Raw genomic sequence first — 22,922 nt, 5'->3', positions numbered from 1 at the left:
TCAGAAGAGGAAAAATAGTTTTAAGGTAAACTAATATAGGAACAAAAGTTGCAGCCTAACATTATAACTTTCCCATTCCAGGTTATGATCACTGTAGTTTCCACTTGCATCAACAACTTAGCAAACATGCAATGCAATGGCCGATTGCGTGCTTATCACTTATTTAGCCCCAAGTTAGTATTGATTTGGATACTGAATTATGTTTAACATAATTTCACCACACATATACCCTGTTTTCAGCAAAATAAGACATCCCCTGTTAATAAGTCCAATCAGGCTTTTGAGTGCATGGCAATAAAGCCAAGAGTTAATTTCAGGCTTCAAAAAAATATAAGGCAGGGTCATATTTTCGGGGAATCACGAGTAAGAAACTAAACTGAATAGAACCTTAAGTGAGACTATGTGCACTTTTAGTTGTGTAACACAATGCAACCTTTCCAGGAAGCCACCACCATCTGGACTTGCATTGACTTTTAACACATTCAATTTCTTCCCTTTCACTGATCACATCAAGACAATATCTGGAAGTCAGTCAAAAAAAGACTTCATTTAATAAGTGATACATAAAACGTTTGCATAGAAAAAAGGGTTACCAAAATAATGAACAATCTGCCCCTCCTCCAACTAGGAACAGTATTTTTAAAACAAATATTTTAAAAGTACATTTGTATAATGTTTAACATTCTGTTTATTGCTTTCTCCACACAGCAGAGAAATGAAGTGCATAATACATGCTGTGCTTTCATTTAACTTGCCCTCCTCCCCCATCATTAACTCTAGCTCTTGAGTCAACGAATAAAAATACTTGTGTTATTTCACGTTTCTGTAATAATAATACAAAGCAAAACATTTTTATAGTACTGCTTGTATGGGTAGTTAAAAAATATATAACTTACATTTTCTGGATTGGGAACTGAACCCGTACAAAAAAAGAAAAGGGGGAAAAAAGGAAACTAAATGGCAGCAACAGAAATTAACCCAAAGACTCACATTTGCTGCTACCTACAACTCAGCCTTTGGCAGTCTAGTTCCTTCCAGATCTCTTAGAATAAAATTGTCCTAATTTTTCAGGTATGGTTACAGCCAGAGAGCCAAACTGAGCTCTAATGAAAGCCAGTTTTCAACCAGATATGATTGAATGGGGAAAAAATGGTCGAAGGGTAAAGTATTGTAGCTATTTAATCATACCGCTTTCTGTGACAAATAAAGGACTCTAATCTAAAGGAAGCAGTTTCCCAGCTTGCAAAAATGAACCAGACGTATCAGCTGTGACTTTATCAAAATGCATCAGTCTAGAACTGGTGGTCAACGTATGCACACTTAAGTATAATTTGACACCAATGGTTTTACAGAAAGTGCCAGGAAGCTTGTAATTTCTTTAACAACGCTAAAAGTTTAGTGCTTTTATCAGGATTACACTGCAGACATTTGATAGATCTGCACAACGAAGGTAAACTAGATGAGATTAAGTATATGCCATCTCAGCAATCTTGTTGTTCTTAAAATTCAACTCAAGTTAGTTTGGCGGGGTCCCACTGATGCTAAAGGGCTGCCACCTTGCAGAAGTATTTACTCAGAAATTGTATCCCTATTCTGGATCTTATTATCCGAATCCAAATTCTATTGTTTCCTCTCCAGCATCATTTTCATGCTTGCCTGGTGGTTTAGCCTTAAGAGAAAAAAAATGCAAAAGAAACACATATAAACACATTACCTATTCAGAACAGAACAGGCACTTAAGCGTTTAGGAAAGCGTTTGTTTTTCAGGAAGATTTTGTGAGCTATAATCCACCACTTCCCTGGCAAATAAACAATGCATAGCAAGAACATTAAGGCCGATACAGGATATCATTTGAAGACCACTGTCATCCAGGATTGAGGTCTGATTCAAACAAAGTAGAAAAACAACTCCATTCTGATGATTTGTATGGCAGAGTTGCTCTCACTCTCTTCTGTGTCTTGAGCATCCGTCTGGCTCCTAGAGCTGTTCATCACCTAAGCTTTGTGCAAGGGCTTTCTGTTAAAACTGCAGAAGGCCTTGGGAAGGAATCTAGAAAGCTCCAACTTCAGTACCCCAAGGTCGGTAGGGTTTAGTGTTTCTATTACTGCTGGGTTGCTGAGAGTTAGCAGTTGCCGAAACAGACAAAGGAGGGCTGATGGCTGCGGCAGCTGCCACTGCCGCCGCTGCGCTGGGGGGAAGCATTGGGAATGCTCCAGCGAAAGATAGAGGGAAACTCTGAGCCGCAGCCGCTGCCGCAGCATGCACAGTGGCAGAAAGCGAGAGGAGAGAGGTAGAAAGTGGTGGGACGCAAGGAGCAACGCTGCCCGCCGAGGGCACTCGGAGGGTAGAATCGGCATGGGCGAAAGTGGCGGTGAGAAGAGCCGAGCCATGGGAAGGCACCTCTGAGGCTGTGGCGAGTCTGCAAGGGGAGACGTCAGAGGGATGTAATCCATTCTGCTGCAATAAAGCCGTAGGGAGATGATGGAAAGCAGCCGCCCAATGGTGAGGGTGCAGAGGATGGTGATGGTGGGCCATGGACGAGGTCATGGCAGCCGCTTCCCTCTGAGAAGCACACGAGCTGAGATGGGAGACTAGCCGGACTCGTAGAGGGTCTGCCGTGTCCAGACCTTCCACAGAACTCAGGTATCTTGCCACTTCGGTTAAACATTCTCGAAACCCAATGCTAATGAAATCCATGGCCAGAGCATGAGCATCAAAATAACCTGGAACACAGAAGAAAAATGCACTTAACGATCAGATGCTTCCTTTGGTCTTTCTTGTAAAGCACAGCCTGGAATACATATGATAATTCTGAAATATGCTAGAGAAGATGGCCCGTAAATTAACTTGGTAAAGTTGTCATCTCAGGGATAATTTAAAAAAAAAAACCCTTTTAAAATCTAGACTGGAACTTCTATTATGATGCTTTTCACCTGTGACTTATAAAAGCCCATGTCTCCATGAAAACCTTACAAGTAATTGACAAGTAGTCTTTGACTTATAACGACAATTCATATTGCTCATTTGCTAATTTCTCACTGCCACATTTTTTAAATGAATCGCTGCAGTTATTAAATTAATAATAAGATTGTTATGGGAATCTCGTTTCTCATTGACTTTGCTTATCAGAACGTGGGAAAAGGTGATCACATGACCCAGGGGCACTGCAACCGTTGTAAATATGAGCCAGTTGCAAAGCACCCAAAATTTGATTACATAACGATGGAGATTCTGCAATGGTCATAAGTCACTTTTTTCAATGCTGTTGTAACTCTGAACAGTCACTAAATGAACTGGTGTAAGTCAAGAACTATGTTTATGTTTATTAGATTTGTATGCCACCCCTCTCCGTAGACTCGGGGCGGCTCACAACACAATAAAAACAGTTTATAACAAATCTAATAATGTACAATTTAAGATATTTTTAAAAAACCGTTATTAAACAGACATACATACAAGCATATCATACATAAATTGTATAGGCCCAGGGGAGATATTTCAGTTCCCCCATGCCTGACGACAGAGGTGGGTTTTAAGGAGTTTACGAAAGGCAAGGAGGGTAGGGGCAGTTCTAATCTCTGGGGGGAGCTGGTTCCAGAGAGTCGGGGCCGCCACAGAAAAGGCTCTTCCCCTGGGGCCCGCCAACCGACATTTTTTAGTTGCCGGGACCCGGAGAAGGCCCACTCTGTGGGACCTAATCGGTCGCTGGGATTCATGCGGCAGGAGGCGGTCTCGGAGATATTCTGGTCCAATGCCATGAAGGGCTTTAAAGGTCATAACCAACACTTTGAATTGTGACCGAAAATTGATCGGCAACCAATGCAGACTGCGGAGTGTTGGAGTAACTACCTATATGGAAAAGCTGGGCTGTAAAATCCTGCTCCTTATATTCACAGGGCTATTGAAAAGATACATGTGGGTATATGCGTATGTATGTATGTATGTATGTATGTATGTATGTACATAGGTACGTATGTATTTTGTTGTATTTATGTAATATATATTGGAGGTGGTGACCTTTTGAGAGCTGTATGCAATGAAATTTCATTTTAATGTATGGTTATCAGTGTACATTCAAAGTGACAACAAGATAAAACGACGGGAGATCACCAGTGCCTTGGGTACTCAGACAAAAGGTGGAACATCCCATGTTGCTGGACAGTGAAATGGGCAGAGTATAAATCTAATCAATAAATAAAACAAGTGCAAAGGCAATAAATACAAAGCCTCCACACTTATTCAGCTGTAGTTCAGATACAGTTTACAGAAGTACTCATGTCACTGGGCTATTTAAAAGGCATTGAGTTGTATTGGTTAAGGTGCTGGACCAAGATTAAGATGACACAGATGCAGGTTCAATCATAGTCCTGGAAGTTTACTGGATGAATTACAGGATGGTTCCTGTTAGGAAAAGTAGTGGAGTGCACTATAACCAAGAAAAACAAAATACCCATATCAATAAGAAGCTAAAATAAAAAAATATCCCTCTGGCAAAAAAACAAAAAAGGCTATGTAACCAACTTTAAAAACCACTACGAAAATATATGCCACCAAATAAAGACGGAATGCTTCAACTATCACAGCAAACAAGAGAAAAACCTTCTGTGCACCAAATCCAACCACGCCTTCTACAACTTTGTAAATAACAAACTCAAGGACTCGAGACCCACCCCACCACTAAAAGGACTCAACAACAAAGAATGCTGCAATGAAACAGTCAAAGCTAACAGTCAAGGCTAACCTCTTCAACAGATTCTTTGGCTCAGTCTTTGTAAAAAACAACGGCTCATGCCCCAAATTTCCTAGTCTTACCACAGATACTCCCAACGATTTAACAGAAATAGACTTCACTGAAGACAACATTGAAAAAGCACTATGCTGCCTAAAACCTTATCTATCAATTGGGCCTGATGGACTATGTTCATACTTCCTAAAAAAACTCTCCACAGCCATAGCTGGACCACTAAGCATAATCTTTGAAAAATCCTTCAGGACCAGTTCTCTACCACACCTATGGTTACTAGCCATGGTCACCCCCATCTTCAAAAAAGATTCCAGTCTAGTAGAAAACTATAGACCAATCTCTCTATGCTGTGTCACATGCAAAGTTATGGAGTCAATCATAAACCAATCCATTACCTTCCACCTAGAAATTAACAACCTACCCTCTAACAAGCAATTTGGTTTCAGAAAAAAATATCCTGTAACCTGCAACTCCTACACTGCAAAAACATATGGGCTCCACATCTTGATCAGGGCAAATCAATAGATGCAATTTACATTGATTTCTTTAAATCCTTTGACTCAGTGGTTCACGATAAACTACTTCTAACACTAAAATCCTACAGCATCTCTGAACCCTTACATGACTGGATAGCTGCAGTCTTATCAAACAGACAAGTGGTCAAAATAAGGAGCACCCTATCTAATCCTGTTCTTGTTAACAGAAGTGTACCCCAAGGCAGCGTACTAGGATCAACACTCTTCATACTCTATGTAAATGACCTTTGCGATCACATTAAAAGCAACTGCGTTCCTTTCACCAATAATGTAAAATTCTTCAACACCACTGATAACACTGCCACCTTCCAAAAAGACCTTGACTTTGTGTCAGAATGGTCAAACATCTGGCAACTCCAAATGTCAACCAACAAATGCTCTGTCCTACACATTTGGCAAAAAGAATCAGAACACCAAATACAAGCTGAATAGACAAGACCTTGCAGACAACCCTCACTCATATCAAATGACCTAAGTGCCAAAGCCCACTGCAACAACATCACCAAAAAGGCTTCAAGAGTTGTTAACCTAATCTTATGTAGCTTCTTCTCCGATAATATCGCACTACTGACCACAGCATACAAAACTTTTGCCAGACCAATCCTTGAATACAGCTCATCTGTCTGGAACCCACACTGCATTTCAGACATAAATACATTAGAAAGTATGCACTGATACTTTATGAGAAGAGCCCTCCACTCCTCTACTCGCAACAGAATATCTTACACAACCAGACTTGAAATTCTAGGCTTAGCAAGCTTAGAACTACATTGCCTTCAACAGGACCTACGCATAGCCCATAAAATTGTCTGCTATAATGTCCTTCCTGTCAACAAGTACTTCAGCTTCAAGCACACGAGTACACAACCGATACAAACCCAAACATGACTATAGAAAATACAACTTAAATGCAAACTCTTTAAAACACATCTCTGTCGTCAGGCATGGGGAAATTGATTCCCCTGGACCGTTCCGTTTTATGCATTGTTTGTATGAGATGTATGATTGCTTTTATATTAAGGGTTTTAAATTCTTTTAACTATTGGATTTGTGCTGTTTTTTTATTGTTGTGAGCCGCCCCGAGTCTTTGGAGAGGGGTGACATACAAATCTAATAAATAATAATAATAACAACAACAACAACTTCAGCAACCAAGTAGTTAATGCCAGGAACTCACTACCTGACTCTGTAGTTTCATCACCTAACCCCCAACACTTTACCCTTAGACTATCCATTGTTGACCTCACACAATTCCTAACAGGTCAGTAAGGGGTGTGCATAAGTGCATTAGCATGCCTACCGTCCCTGTCCTAATGTTTCCCTCTTATTAGTACCCATCTCAGGTATATAAACAGTGTTATATCTATGTATACTATCAATATGTACTTGACAAAATAAAATAAATAAAATAAAATACATGGTAGCTTGTGCTCTTGAAGGAACATTGGAATGTAAGAATCAAGTCAACTTACAATAGTTCATTTAGTGACCATTCAAAGTTAAAATGGCACTGAAAAAAGTAATTTATGACCATTTTTCACACTTATAGCCATTGCAATATCCCCATGGTCACATGATTGAAATTCAGACACTTGGCAACTGGTTTGTATGATCACTAACTTTAAAGACTTCAGTGGTTCACTTAACAACTATAGCAAGAAAGATTGTAAAATGGGGCAAAATTCACTTAACAAAGGTCTCATTTAACCACAGAAATTTTGCACTCAATTATGCTCATAACTCGAGGACCACCTATAATAACATTAATAACGATCATAATAATGATCGCTGTCTCTAGGCAATACCTAGAGACAGCAGAATGGAACAGAAAGAACTAGAGTTCATCACAAAATATGAAGACTTGTGAATAGCAGTAGAACAACTGTGGCAAAAGAAAGCAAAGATGGTGCCAAGAGTAAAGGGTGTGATTCCAATGCAACTGGAGCACCACTTGAAGGATGTTAGCTGTTCCAAGGGAAGCTGCCTTTTGTAGTTGATTGAGCTGATGTCATCAGCACTGATGACATCACCGTCAGTCAACCAGAAAAGGCAACCTCACTTGGAACAGCTAGCATCCTTCAACAATATCTTTAACACTTCCAAACGCCTGCCTATCCCAGATCCTTGGGAAGGACTCAATAGGTAGATAAAAATGCCAAATCCAATCTAAAATATTGGCTGATTATGTCAGCCATAATTAATAACAACAGTAGCAGCAACAAATACACAGCAAACACCACCACTACTAGAGGTAATAGATTATTTACTGACAAGGAGCTTTCCTCTGTAGTGATTGTTTCTTCATAATTCTAGACCTAAATAGCCAGGTCTGATAAATTTAGAAGTCCTGCTTCTTCCTTAGTGAACATTCCTCTAGAAAAGCATAATAACCAGTTTTTCTAAAAAATACCTTATGTTTTACTCATTTTAGCTGGGCTTGTAATCACTGTACACTGAAACAAATTACAGTAATACCTCGTCTTACGAACCTAATTGGTTCCAGGGGGAGGTTCGTAAGACAAAAAGTTCGTAAGACGAAACATTGTTTCCCATAGGAAACAATGTAAAATCCATTAATCCGTGCAGGGGGGAAAAAAACCCCGCAAAAAAATGCCGCCGCCCAGCTGTCACCTTTTAAAACAGCCGGGGGGCTTCCCAGCAGCCTCCTGAAGCCGAACGCCAAACCCGAACTTCCGGGTTCGGCGTTCGGGAGGCCTCCGAGAAGCACCCCAGCTGTTTTAAAAGGTGACAGCCGGGCTGCAGGGCTTCCCAGCGGCCTCCCGAACGCTGGACCCGGAAGTTCGGCAAAAGTTTGGGTTCGGGAGACCGCTGGGAAGCCACCCCGCCCGGCTGTCACCTTTTAAAACAGCAGGGGGGGCTTCCCAGCAGCCTCTCGAAGCCGAACGCCAAACCCGAACTCCCGGGTTCAGCGTTCGGGAGGCCTCCGAGAAGCCCCCCGGCTGTTTTAGAAGGTGACAGCCGGGCTGCGGGGCTTCCCAGTGGCCTCCCGAACGCCGAACCCGGAAGTTCGGGTTTGGCGTTCGGCTTCGGGAGGCTGCTGGGAAGCCCCCCGGCTGTTTTAAAAGGTGACATCCGAGCGGCGGGGCTTCCCAGCGGCCTCCCGAACCCGAACTTTTGCCAAACTTCCGGGTTCGGCGTTCGGGAGGCCGCTGGGAAGCCCCACCACCCGGCTGTCACCTTTTAAAACAGCCTGGGGGCTTCCCAGCAGCCTCCTGAACGCCAAACCCAGAAGTTCGGGTTTGGCGTTCGTAAGACGAAAAAAGTTCGTAAGAAGAGGCAAAAATTTTCTGAACCCCGGGTTCGTATTTCGGGTTGTCCGTAAGACGAGGGGTTCGTATCTTGAGGTACCACTGTATATTACTATTAAATAATGCAATTTTTGCAATCATTATTACTGTCATCTAAAAGGCATTCATATGTTATATTACCATGATGGGAAACCTATTGCATATGTGCCGGAAGTGGCACACCGAGCCATCTATCCAGGCACATGGAGCCACCATCCATTGCTCTTCCAGGTTCCAGAGCACTAGCCAGCTGGTCTTCACTCATGCCGGAGCACCAGAAACCAAAAGAACAGTCACCCATTGCACATGCACTCACCAGAAAGAGGATCCTTCTGTTTCCGGTGTGAGCATGCGCACTGGCCACTTGGCCTGGTATCTGGTGCGCATGCGTGCAAAGAACAGCTCATGCCTGAAGACCCAGAGACAGGATCCCGGCTGTTCTCGGTGGCTGGAACCATGGGGATTTCTCTTCCAGCATCCTAGGCCTAAGTGAGAACCACCACCCCAGGGGGGATTTCTTCTCCAGCATCCTGGGCATAAGCGAGAAACCCCCCACTCCAGCCACTGAGAAAAAGCAACACTGCCAAAGCAGCAGAGTCTGTGCCAAAGAAACATCTGTAAGATGTGCCAGCCGTGAAGTGGGTGCACTCCCTTAGGACAAGGTGGGGGGCTGGCGCTGGCTTGTTCTCAGTGGCTGGAAGGGGAAGGATTTCTCCTCCAGCATCCTGGGCAAAAGCGAGAACCCCCCCTTTCAGCCACTGAGAACAAGCAATGCTGCCGAAGGAGTGGAATCTGTGCCAAAGGAATGTCTGTAAGATGTGACAGCCGGGAAGTGGGTATGCTTCCTTAGGACAAGGGGTGGGAGAGGGGGCTGGCACTGGCTTGTTCTCGGTGGCTAGGGGGGCGGTTCTCCTCCAGCATCCCAGGCACAAGTGAGAAATCCTCCCCCATTCCAGCCACTGCCCTGCTGTTCTCCTGAGGCTGCACAGTGGTTCTCACCCTGCTGCTTGTGCCCGGAATGCTACAGGAGAAATGCCACCCCCTTCCAGCCACTGAGAACAAGCAACACTACTGAAGGAGTGGAGTCCATGCCAAAGGAATGTCTGTGAAACGTGATGATCGGGAAGTGGGTGCACTCCCTTGGGAGAAAGGGTGAGAGCGGAGGCTGCGCTGGTTTGTTCTTGGTGGCTAGAAGGGAGCGGGTTTCTCCTGCAGCATCTCAGGCCCAAGCAGCAGGGCAATAACCACTACACAGCTCCAGGAGAGCAACAGGGCAGGATTGCTGGTTCTTGGTGGCTGGAAGGGGTGGGATTTCTCGTTTATGCCCGGGATGCTGGAGGAAAAATCCTTCCCCTTCCCTCCACTGAGAATCCTTCCCCTAGCCACATTGGACTTCTAGGAATTCAAGTGGCACTAAATGAAAAGAAACACAGTAACCAAGCGTAATTGGGGGCAAGCAAGTCATCCAGGTTCAATACCAAAGGAGAAAAAGAAGAATTGGGAATCCTCGTGCATCCTAATTTGGCATGAGCCTAAAGTGGTCCATTGGGACAAGGAAAGTGAGGCACTAGAAGAGCAGCAGCAGCTGAACGGGGACGGCCAAGAGTGATGGTCCGGGTTGGCTGCATGGGGCAGCAGGGTGGGAAGGCAGACCATTCGTGCCAGCAAAAGTTTGATCCAAAATGGGGTGTGGGGCGCATGCGCAGTGGACATGCACATGTACAGCGTGGAATGCGTGCAGTGTGGTATGCATGTGTGTGGGTGCATCTGGGTGTGTGCGCGTGCATATGCGGCACATATTGCATTATGGGTTCTGGTATGTAGGAGTGCTGGGGCGCGCACGAGCACATACTTTTGGCATACAGTGACAAAAAGATTCACCATCACTGGCGTACAGGATCATAGATCCCTCCCTACAGAATCATACCGTGTTTCCCCGAAAATAAGACACTGTCTTATATTAATTTTTGCTCCAAACGTTGTGCTACGTCTTATTTTCGGGGGTTGCCTTATATTTCTCAAATAAGACAAATTCACAGGCAGAAAAGCTGACACCCCCAAAGAAAGTGTACTGTATGGTACACTGATTATGGTACGGTACCTGTCAGTATGGCACACACACACACAAACGCCAGCACTTATATGGTACAACAGTATACTCCTGCTATTGCAGCTTCCGGCCACCAGAGGAACTACAGTCTACGCACTGTAGTGGAGACTGTAATGGCGGTGAGACAGCAGCAGACTGTGTCTGCTATACTGGACGGTACAAAGTGACGGAAGGGGCCAGCAGGGGACGCCACATTATTACGGTACCGCTATGAACAGCTTTGAATGGTACCGTAGGTTTTTCCACTGTACCGTATGTAAACTTGACTATGCTTTATTTTCAGGGGGTGCCTTATATTAGCAAATTCTGCAAAACCTCTGACATGCCTTACTTTCGGGGTACGTCTTATTTTCGGGGAAACACGGTACTTCTCTCCCTAGAAATACTAAAGAAATAAATTTAAAAAAACAATTTCTTTCAAACCCTCCTGTTTTTATATCTTAAACATGCTCGGAAGTTAGACTAATGGAATTTCAAATACATATACCACGTGCTATCCGTGGGAAAAAGAGCCCAATAAGATCATAAATGGTAAATGGAAACTAGCAGTACAATTCTTTGCAGCCATTTATGTTAGCAAGGATAGAAATCACATGAACGGCCTGATGAATAGCCATGTTTTCTAGAAATTAATTCCTGATAAAATGATTTTTGCTTAGTCTGATGTAATTCATAAATCCCCCTTCTTCACAGACAAGCTACATAAGAAAATATAATTATCTTGAAAATACCCAGTTTTAGAAACACGGTAAACATTGCACAGAGATGATGCATTCTTTATGCAAATTGTCAAAAGAATCACCGAAGCATATCTCCTTTGCGTGTATTAGTTTTGCCCCCAGTCTACATAAGATTTGATTAACCCTTATGGAAAACAAGACAGGATTATGGCATAGAGAGATATAATTGCAGCAATCAATCTGATCAAGTCCTGATCCACGAATCAACACCATCATCGCATCATATTATCTGGAGTGTTCAAAACACCTCGTGTATTTAATTTTTTTAGTGTTTAAATAGTTTCAAAACAGTTCTCTAAATCCACACAAACCCACATTCTGTATGTACTACATTCCCAATTCCACAAGAGAAACGTGTCAGCCCACAAAAAAAGTCAGCACCTAGAGTGGATCTCCCCCCCACCTTTTCCCACTAATATTGAGTTTCCTCTTTAGCTAACCCACACCCAGAAGATGCAAACTTAGATGTTGTTCTGGTTGTGTATGGCGCAGTCTAATTTTTCATGGAAAACATTCTTTCTAGAACAAAGGGCAATGCATAAACAATACGGAAAGTTTCCTCTGGATCCACTTCCCGTGGTATAGCAACTGCATAATGAATCTTAAATTTGGTTTTGTTTCATGGCTCACAATAGTGGCCGCAGCCCTCTTTGTTTATGTTTGGGGTATTTGTTTTGTCTCTCTTGTGCCGATTGCTGTGCTCTTTGGAAACCCCAAACAGATCTCTGACTGGACTGCCTCTGAATGGAGCCTTTACTCTCCCACAGTGTTATGAAAGCCAACACAAGCTCAGGGTCAAGGGCTCCTTTTGTGCCAGTAGTTCTTTCCCACGAGTTCAACCCTGCCTCAAGCACCAATTTCCACTCCTTTAATGTAGAACTGCCAGGGGGGGTTTGCAAAGGTTTCCCCTGCTCACATTAGAAAATCAGTTCCTTACCTTTCCCGCCTGTCGCCTGGAGCATCTTCAAATGATCCACCGTCATTTGCAGGATTTCTGCTTTTTCTAATTTGGCAGATCCCTTTGAGATAAGAGGCACAAACAATAAAGGCTTAAAAGTACTGTGTGCTTTGATTTGCTATCCTCCCTTTTGAGCTCCATCTTATGGTTTCAATTTTCCCAACCATTAGAGCATTCTCAGTTTAATTCTTCTACTGAGCATCTGTAGTCCAGACTTTACTGTTACACACAAGCACTATAGATCACGCTGCATAATGTGACATATATAATACATGTGCTTCTATGGAACGTGGAAAAGCATATGCAATGGTAATCAAGAGTATAGAACTACATAGCTCAATATCAAACTCAGCAGAATAAGCGTATAACACTACTGAAAACATTTGCAAAATACTCTATGGATTCTTTGTCACAGTGGTTCTCAACCTGGGGGTCGGGACCCCTTTGGGGGTCGAACGACTGTTTCACAGGCGTCATCTAAGTCCATGGAAAAGACAAACTTCCCATAGTGTTAGGAACTAAAGCTTCTATTCTGGCACCTTGGAACATATTTTTACAATCTGACCAATCAGGCGTTTACAGTGGAGGTGTCCCTGCCAATGAGCTTAAAGTTCTGCCGGGAGAATTGGTGCTAGATGTTTGGTTGGGGGTCACAACAACATGAGGAACTGTATTAAGGGGTCACGGCATTAGAAAGGTTGAGAACCACTGATTTATAAGGTATGAAACAAATGGAAACTGCCTAAACTATGGCAATCTTCCCAGGTGCAGGAAAACTTCACACCGAATAGGGCCCAATTATCAGTTCTGATGATTTTCAGCTCCATGAACAGCAAAACCAAAGCTAGTTTTATTGATTCACTGTCATTTTAAAAAAAAATGTGCAAATATCGGAACGCTGGTCATTTGAATCTATAGTATGGTGAAATGCCTTGTTTTTAGGTCTAGCCTAACCTTGTTTTCTGTTTGGGCAGAGAATCAGTTCAAAGTTCTGATGAATCTGTTTCCATATTAGCCAACTGTCCCTGAGAGTGATGGCAGATTAACAGTTGTCACAATCAGGGGCATGTGTGACAGGCGCCCAGCATTTTGTTTTTACTTACAATAGACACAAAAAAGAGGAGGGTCTCTTATGGCATGGTTGTGGCCTACCATTCATTTTTATATCCTCCCCCAGCTGCAGATGAATATAGACATGAGGATAAGTTTAACAATCCCTAACACCCAATAGTGTTTAATCTATAATTAATTATCTTTTCATATATATTCAGGTTTAAATAAATTGGTCTCTTAGAAATAATATTTGGCCTTTTTCCTACTGCTGATATTAAGTGTTATCCAGCATCCCTGAGCCAGCAAATTGCAATACCCATTTCCAAACAATTTTTTCAGTAATCATGAATAACAAATCACAAGTCCGGTTTTATATACCACACGGGCTCTTATTGGAGAAACACACTTGAAGCACCAGGACCCAAACGGGAGAAACACACTTGAAGCACCAGGACCCAATTAAGCATGTCTCATTCATAGCATAAAATGATGGGACATCTTGGTAACATAAGCAAGAAAAGGTAATGTCTTGGCATATTTTTCTGCTGATCATGTACAAGTTAGAAAAACCTTTAATCATTTTCTCCCTGCTTAAACATACAAATAACTGAATACCCCCCTAATATGTTTTAAATATAAATAACAACTTAGTATAACATTAGTTAAGAAACTGGTTCTAAATAACTCATTCTCGTTAGTGCTAATGCCATTTAAAATTCCTTCTTTTTATTAACTATCCAGTATCTTTTGCTGTCTCATTTTATTGCATAATTCCATAAAGTTTGAGTTAAACTAGTAACTTTCTCTTTTAAATGCAAATGGAAATAATACAAGCTTGAAAATGAATAGTCAAGTAATACCACCAATACATAATAGACATGCAACATTTCTTCGGTTGAGATTACACCAACTTTCCACAGCAATACCATTAAAATAATAAATAACAGCCATTTTAGATTAAGATAAAGCAACTATAATGATCTGACTATAAGATAAAGCAACTATAATGACCAACTATAATAGTCATTTAAAAATTGATTTCAAACTGGTCTTATTTACACTGATTTTTACTGTTATGAAGGGTGTCCACATGTACACATGCGTGCTGGTATTAAAATTGTTTTCTAAAATTTAATTCACTCTATAGTCCTCAAATTGCATTTTGTCCTCTTCCCGATATTAATCTTTTTCATTATAGTGCAGAATTATAATTACTTGTTTCAGAGTAGTTTCCTAGGTCTCTGAAAGCCTTGTGTTACAATGGTTGTGATTTTCTAAAAGTAAATAATTTATTGTAATTAATAACTGTTGGCTCTTGTCCTGGCTTCTTTGAATGGCCAAAAACACCTCCAAAATAGACCCCTTTGCAAATTGCTCAAGATAAAGCATGGCCTTTACTTATTTGTTGTTAATTTTTTTACATTATGCTATAATTAATTTATTATCTCATATCTATATTCTGTTTACAATCTGTTCTCTAACCCTAGAATAAGCCATCACTTTCTACTTGAGTCAAAGAACACAGAGAGGAAGTGATCTGAGGCCTAAGCCACAATATTTATTGTATTTTTACTGGTACAGCTTTCTTAATGGGGCATCACTTCCCTTACAAAGTGAGGTGGTAAAAGCCAACGGTAATTGAACTAAAATGCCAACAGTAACTGAACTAAAATGGGATCAACTGGAAAAATAATCGGAAGAGCCCACCATGGTTGTGACTTTTCCAGAAGTATATCAAAATTATTTATTATTTATTAGATTTGTATGCCGCCCCTCTCCAAGGACTCTGAAGAATTAGATATAAACATTGATATAAAAGAAAATGTAAATGCCCTGGAACAATGAATACAAAGGATGCTCATTGGATACAAAAATGTTAAAAGCTATTTGCTACAGAAAAGTTGTAGCAAATGAAATTGAGTGGAGTATACAGTATTGAATACCTGGTTGAACTGAAAGCCCTAAAAGCAGGATGCAAGTTCTTACTGATACTAAGTTACTTACAATGTAAAATTCATGCTTGCTCACTAATAATCTCTGGTAAGTGTTCTGAACTGAAACAAAAATATTCCTAACAGTAGTTTATATTTTCCTAGATACCCTTGCAGCTTTAAAGTGTAAGGTATACATTTCTTAAAATATCTGTCCCTAACCTACTACCTTCTAAATATCTCAGAATACGAGTCTACAATCTCTGCCTAGCATAACAAATGAAACAGATTTGAAATCTATCATTAAACATGTATTACAAAACTTTCACAGACCTTTATGCTGTAAATTATCTAGTGATAGATTTCTAAATAGTTGAAGCTGCTGATTTATTGAATCCTCTATTTTTGAGATTCCAGACATAACCAGAATTGGACTATGTACCCAAAACTTCTTAACCTATTATTGAAAATTACAATACTTAAGAAATAATTATTTTCTTTACTTCACAAACTTATATTTATTTTATTTTCTAACATGTAGTATAAATTATTCCTGCTGTCTAAGCTGATTCAGGATCCAACCCTAGATCTGGAGTGAATGTTTCACCTCTTCTCATCTCTTCAACTTGTACAGTTTTTGGCTAATTGTCAATTATTTGGGGAATAGAGCGGATGGCAGAGGGATGAATAAAATTTGTCTCTCAAATCCAAAGTTATTTCATTCCTTACAATAATTAGGACTTCAGAAAAAAATCTTCATCATGAACAATTATAATTTTTAATTGGTACTTATATTTTTGAAGAAAGGTACATGGTATTTAAAAATTAAAGGCTGAAATGTGTTCCTACAGATTGCCTCAGTTTTTGTAAAATGCCCTGAACTAATTATTTTTAAGGGTTTTTTTTTAAGGTAAAGATAAAACTGTGCAAAACAAAGTTAAACATTTTATTTACCATCCTGCCATCATGTATCTTTCAAATCAGTATGTTCACATAATAGGGAAAAATATTTACTTTGTTTTATTGCTGGGACAATTCTGAAAGTAGAATATTAGTCCGCTTTCATGTGAACCTTTTGGGAAAATTTCCATTTAACATATTGGTTTTGGGTCATTTCAAATATACTGTACCATGAGTAACACACATTACATCAGAATTTTTTCATATACCCTTTTAAAAATCCAGCCAAATATAATGACTCTAAAAATACCAACTGGGCTAGACAAATTAATGGGAAAAATACAATGTTACTGCAGAATTTATACAGAAGACATCTTGTCAAATGTTTAAAACTTTACCAGTTAAAATAATAGGAAGAGTTACAGAAAATCACCACCCATCCACCCAGAAACACCCCCCCCCCCCCCAGAAAACAGAATAGGCATTCTTGCTCAAAGGAGTAGTGAATAATAGAATGAAAATATTTTTCAGCTTTGCGGAGAATTTGCCACAACAGGACATTTTATTGAAATGTCTGCTCTGCCAGATTGGGCACATCCAGTCTTTCATGAGCTCTATGAAAGACACAACAAAATGACATACAGGTTTATTGTATTGTTTATTTGTTATGCTTACTTGTTTTTCAAAGGCAGTTGGTACAAGTCGCCTCAGTTCGGATAAACTGTTATTTATACGATCACGGCGCCTTTTCTCTATAATCTATTCCAATAAAAACAAAAAGCATATGCGTACTTAAGCATTAAAACTAAACGAAGATCAAATATTTACATAACTGCAAATGTTACAGTACAAATACACTGGAAGGAATTCCTTACCCCTCTTCTTTTTTTCCTGGCCATAATCTGAGATGTTGTGGTAGGAGAATTTGACCGGATCACAGAACTGGCAGTAGGCCTAAGGAAAAAATGAAAAATGCATGTCAGGTACTGGATCCCATTGGTGCATTTTTTTTCTTACAAAGAGTTAATCTCTTCCCACCTTCCGAATGAATCCTTTAGCCCAAGCTGAAAACAATATAAATACAAGTTTAAACAATTCTCCTTCAATTTCTTTTTAAGTATCAAGCCACAAAGTATATTTTAAAAAATTGTTTCAGGCAGTGATTAGGAGAGATCATTAAGTAATAATTAAACTGATGATCATATACCTAAAAAACCCCTAGTATTAAAATTCTGAACATGAGTATACAGTACTGTATTCCAAGTTACTGCTGACAATGAGTTTTGTATTAGGACACAGTTACTTGAATCCAAAATCCATGTGCCTCCTTTCATCTCCGAATGGCACATGTATGGCAGAAATAATAAAAATGTTTATTTACAAAATACATGTATGGTATATAAAAATCATGGCCTCAGAAAAATAGCGTCCTGTTCTGTATATTTTACAGAACATTTTAACCACAGCAAAATATATAATCAAAAGCAAGGCATTTTTTGACATAAATTAGATCCAGGTATAAAAGGTTGGGAACAGTTGGGAACAGGACCATGTAGAAATCAGAACATTTCAATAAAATTTATGGAACTTATTTTTCAATTTACACATGTCCAGGCATAAATTCTGCATTATAATGAGTATGTGAAATTACCGGTAGTTTGCAAATGTAAAGATACAATAAATGTAAAGTGCACAATTTTTTGTAATTTATCTATTTAGAGAATACTATAAACTCTTATGCTCGATTTATCATATCCTAATGGACACTCTATTATTTTTCTTATTCATTTAGCACAGCTTCTTTTTTGGTTTTATTCAAACAGTTATACTGACTAGAATTAAATTTTCCCTAAGGCAAAGATCTTTAATCTACTTTCATTTACCTTCTGACTTTTAAGACTACTCTAAACTGGGTATAAGATTTTCATAAAGAAACTTAATTAAAACTAATTGTTCAGTTAATCTGCACTAGCTAATTTGCTGTGATCAGGTGTGAGTTACTAACCTGTGTATTACATGTAATTATACGAGCTAACATTAATTGCCTGATGCCCTGAAGCAAGGAATCAATAAAGATTCATTTTAAATGCCTTATGAAAGTCAATTTAGATTCACTACATAGTATTAGACAATGATCTACAAATGGAAAACAATATTATCTCAGCAAACTCAGGAAAAATACTACTTACCAGCTGAAGAAAAAATAAAACTGATTTCATAACCAACTACATATAATTTTACTATTACTGTATAGGCCTACAATGCTACAGGCATAAAGTACAATACTTTTAAATTTTTACTAGTTTTAAACAAAATAAAGGAAACATGACCCCTTTTTCTTTTGTGTTGTGAGCTGCTCCGAGTCTCTGGAGAGGGGCGGCATACAAATCTAATAAATAATAATAATAACTTGTGATATTTTAATGTCTGTAGTTGAAAAATCAACTAAAATTCCAAGGTTGACTGAGAGCACTCTTGTAAGCACATCTTACTGTGTCTTAATAAGTGCCTTTCTTCAATCACTGTATCATAGATATCTCAGTCTAAGGACTGTTAGACAAGCAGAAGAACATCATGCAGTGATAAAAGAGTTGAAACGTGCCTTGTTCCATCTGTCTAAACAGTATCCCTCTTATTGTAAGTAAAATTGATTGATTGATTGATTGATTGATTAGATTTCTAGGCCGCCCTTCTTCGGAGTCTCAGGGCAGCTTACAACATAAAATGGATACATACAAAGAGACAATAGAAATTGGAAATTAAAACTAAGAGTTTAAAACTAAATCCTTTAAACATGCTAAAAGCTAATTTACCAAACCTAAAAACCCATTTCATTTAGAACCATTCAATCACAATTCATCCCAGACTCGGTCATAACTTGGGCTGGAACAAAGTGTCTATATTCAACAGCCCCAAGCCTGCCAACAAAAATGTGTCTTTAACATCTTCCGAAAGGCCAGGAGAGTGGAAGCAGTGCAAATTTCCAGGGGGGAGTTGAAAATATAATGAGGCTCATCTAATAACTGAATCTCTTCATTTTCTCTTGAATTTCTTACCACCCATCCTTTCCAGAAGATAAACCCAGAATGCTTCCAGCCATACAGCTCCAACTACTGTCAGTCAAAGGGCACTGTGGAGCAAACCACTGGATGCTACGTAACAGAAAGATGGAAAGGGCAGTTGAAAAACAAATTGTCTAAAAAACAGAATATAAAAATCTGGACTGCCTGAAGTCAGCTTTATAAAGCACCTTCTGGCAATGTGGCTTCTAATACATCCTCTTACTTCTCAAGTCCACGTGTAGAAATTCCAATACACCCTTCTCAGTTCTCAAGTCCACATGTAGAAATTCCAGCAATGCACCTCACATAAGGTTTACAAGATACAAATTCAAATCCAAGGGCATTTTATGACATCATCTAGTAACCCCACGACAGAGCAGCCTTGTTACAGGACCTTGCAGAATAGCATCTACTCATTCTCTTGCTATCTCTGAAGATGTTCACTGCCTTCCAGTGTTACTCTCTCTATTTGCTTTTTTCTCTTTACTATGCTCCGAAATAAAAGCCATAGCTTCTTCTTTTTCTAATACTACAGCTACGATTAAAAACTATTGCTACCCGCCTTTCTTCTTCTTCCTCTGCCCAAGCAACAATCTCATTATACAGGTCACGGTGAACATCTGCATTTGGAAAGACGGCACCATAAGTGAAAATATTAGTCCAAGTATCCTGCTCAAAAAAATAAAGGGAACACTCAAATAACACATCCTAGATCTGAATGGATGAAATATTCTCATGGAATACTTTGTTCTGTACAAAGGTTCAATGTGCACAACAACACGTGAAATTGATTGTCAATCAGTGTTGCTTCCTAAGTGGACAGCTTGATTTCACAGAAGTTTGATTTACTTGGAGTTAAATTGTTATATTGTTTAAGTGTTCCCTCTATTTTTTTGAGCAGTGTATAAAGAAAGAAGTAAGCATAAAACTTATGAGGAAAGACTTAATGAACTCAATCTGTATAGTCTGGAGGACAGAAGGGAAAAGGGGGGGGGCATGACCGAAACATTTAAGTATGTTAAAGGGTTAAATAAGGTTCAGGAGGGAAGTGTTTTTAATAGGAAAGTGAACCCAAGAACAAGGGGGGCACAATCTGAGGTTAGTTGGCAGAAAGATCAGAAGCAACGCGAGAAAATATTATTTTACTGGAAAAGTAGTAGATGCTTGGAACAAACTTCCAGCAGAGGTGGTTGGTATCAGAATTTAAACATGCCTGGGATAAGCATATATCCATCCTAAGATAAAATACAGGAAATAGTATAAGGGCAGACTAGATCAGTGTTTCCCAACCATGTCAAGTTGAAGATATTTGGACTTCAACTCCCAGAATTCCCCAGCCAGCGAATTCTGGGAGTTGAAGTCCAAATATCTTCATGTTGACAAGGTTGGGAAACACTGGACTAGATGGACCATGAGGTCTTTTTCTGCCGTCAATCTTCTATGTTTTTAAGTGGCTATCTTAACGTAGGAGCCATGAAGTCAGAACACAGCAACACGCAGAGCCCAGTGGATGAAGACAAGAAGGGATTCTGAGTTAGTCCCTGTCCCAAACATCCCGCAGGGCACAGCCGGACTCCATGACGCTGAGCCAGAGGCACTTATAACTCCTATATCCAACCCTCCCCTTGAGCCGCAAGAAAGAACAAGCACAACATTTAACAAAGACAAAAAAGGGTGTGGGGATTTTTTTTCCTTACCCGGAATAATTATTTTCGCTCCCTACGTCTATAGTCTCGTCCATATCGCTATCTGAGGTAGTGTCCTCGCAAGGGCGCTTCATCGTAGCCAAAGGAGACAGTCCGGCTTCCAAATCGGGAGGTAAGTAGCAAGAACTTTGAGGTCGTGAAGAGGCTCTTTCCCCCCTCCCCCCTTCTTTTTGGGACAGTCTCCGGATTGAGTCCGCCTATCCCCACCCCCCACCCACCCCGAGCCGGCGCCAAGAAATCGAACGGATTTCTGAAGCTCTTTCCCACGGTGCGGCTCAGCCTCAAGCCCCAGGCCCCGCCCAAGCCGGCGAAGTCCCTCCCTTTCTCTCCGGGAGAACCACTGGGTGGAGAAAGCGGAGGAGTGAGTGACAGGCCTCCTTGCCAAGTGCTTCTGTTCCCTTCTTCATTGGCTGAATGAAGCCAAGCGGCGGCAGCGCCAAAGCTCTCCCGGGTGTCTTGGGGAAGCGTGGGAAAGCCCCGAGCGCCTCTCTCGCGCAACAAGGGAAGAAGGGAGGGAGGGAAAGGGGGGGGGAGCGGGAGGACGGCGGGCTGGCGCTGTGGCTGGGAGGCACCTTCAGGTCTGCACAGCCCCGGCCGGCTGGATTGGGGACAGCTAGCTTGGGCAGGAACCGCGCTCTCTCCTAAAAAGCATGCGTGCCTGCTGACTGCCTCGCGGAGGCCGTGCGCGCAAAGAGGAAGCGTTGCACACGGGCTTGCAAAACGCAAACAGATTTTTGGAAAAAAGTCGTTCTCCCGCAGACGGCGCGTCTGGCTTGCTTGCAGTTTTTAAAAACTTTAACCCCCGGGGGGGGGGATGACATTAAAACTAAGGAAGGAACCGCTTAATACTTAGCAAGTTTAGCAAGTTTTCGGATGCCAGCATCTATTTCTATATAGGCGGCACAGAATAAAGCAAAATAACAACAACGACGACAACAACAACAATAATAGAACATTAATGGAACATTTCTGGAGAAAGATTAACATTACATGTACACAAGCACATATAGACAAGCGTTAAAACTAAGCCAGGAACCGGTTAATACCTAGCAAGTTTTCAGATGCCAGTACAGTATCTATTTCTATTCAGAAGGCACAGAATACAGCCAAAAATTGAACATTTCTGGAGACACTGCGTGTACATGAGCACCTATAGACAGATGCTTAACATGGGTTTGGTTTGCCTATCCTTGTCCCTTTTAAAATTTTTATAGTGATTTGGATCCACCGTTTCTTATCCCCCACTGAATTCTAAATAGAATTCTAAATCTATCTCAAAATAGGACTTGTCTCTTCAAAAATCCCAAGGCCACCCTTTCTCAGAAGCAGACAAAAGTTTAGCTAGAAGGCAACAGTGAGGCTACTTTGGGAGCACTTAATTTGGATTTGGAATGTGGGAATCTATAGGATCTTGCAGAAGGAATGGCTAACTAAAGAATCCACCGAATATAGGTAAAATGTCTAGAAATAATATAGTTGCCTCTTCCAAAGAAATAGTATTTGCAGGAGTGCTTAAGAAATATTTAATGGAGATAGAATCAAAATTAAGAAAAGTCAATCAATTTGCTTATTCTGCTTTTCCTTTTGTTTATTTCAACCTCACTCCAGCATCTTCTTTAAAATTAACCTCTTTAGCATTTTCCACCTTGCAGGCACCCTATACTTTCTCACAACTTCCACTCCAGTTTGGTGAGCAATCACCAACCCAATTGCATTTAGGATCAACAGCACTATTTCCTAAAAAGGGGCTGATTTTTTTTGGTCTAATACACAATAATACACAATGAAGGTTATAGAGGATATAGTAGAGAAGAAATGTACGAGATTTAGGAGAGACTATAGGATGGGATGGAAGGCACTCTAGTGCGCTTAT

General features: G+C 40.5%; 1 protein-coding gene across 1 annotated transcript; it reads right to left on the bottom strand.

Moving 5' to 3' along the window:
• Positions 1 to 522: 522 nt before the first annotated feature.
• On the bottom strand, positions 523 to 21,691 carry HEY2 (hes related family bHLH transcription factor with YRPW motif 2). The gene is made up of 5 exons (XM_070739674.1): positions 21,041 to 21,691; positions 17,157 to 17,235; positions 16,957 to 17,040; positions 12,377 to 12,458; positions 523 to 2,724 (listed from the first exon to the last, which is right to left on the bottom strand). The coding sequence occupies exons 1-5, from the start codon at positions 21,121 to 21,123 to the stop codon at positions 2,051 to 2,053; spliced, it is 1,002 nt and encodes a 333-aa protein (XP_070595775.1). The 5' UTR covers positions 21,124 to 21,691; the 3' UTR covers positions 523 to 2,050.
• Positions 21,692 to 22,922: the final 1,231 nt, after the last annotated feature.

Source organism: Erythrolamprus reginae, chromosome 1 (assembly GCF_031021105.1).
Source record: "Erythrolamprus reginae isolate rEryReg1 chromosome 1, rEryReg1.hap1, whole genome shotgun sequence".
Lineage (NCBI taxonomy): Eukaryota > Metazoa > Chordata > Lepidosauria > Squamata > Dipsadidae > Erythrolamprus > Erythrolamprus reginae.
Note: the sequence above shows the minus strand (reverse complement) of the source record. Positions and strands in the feature narration are given on the sequence as shown.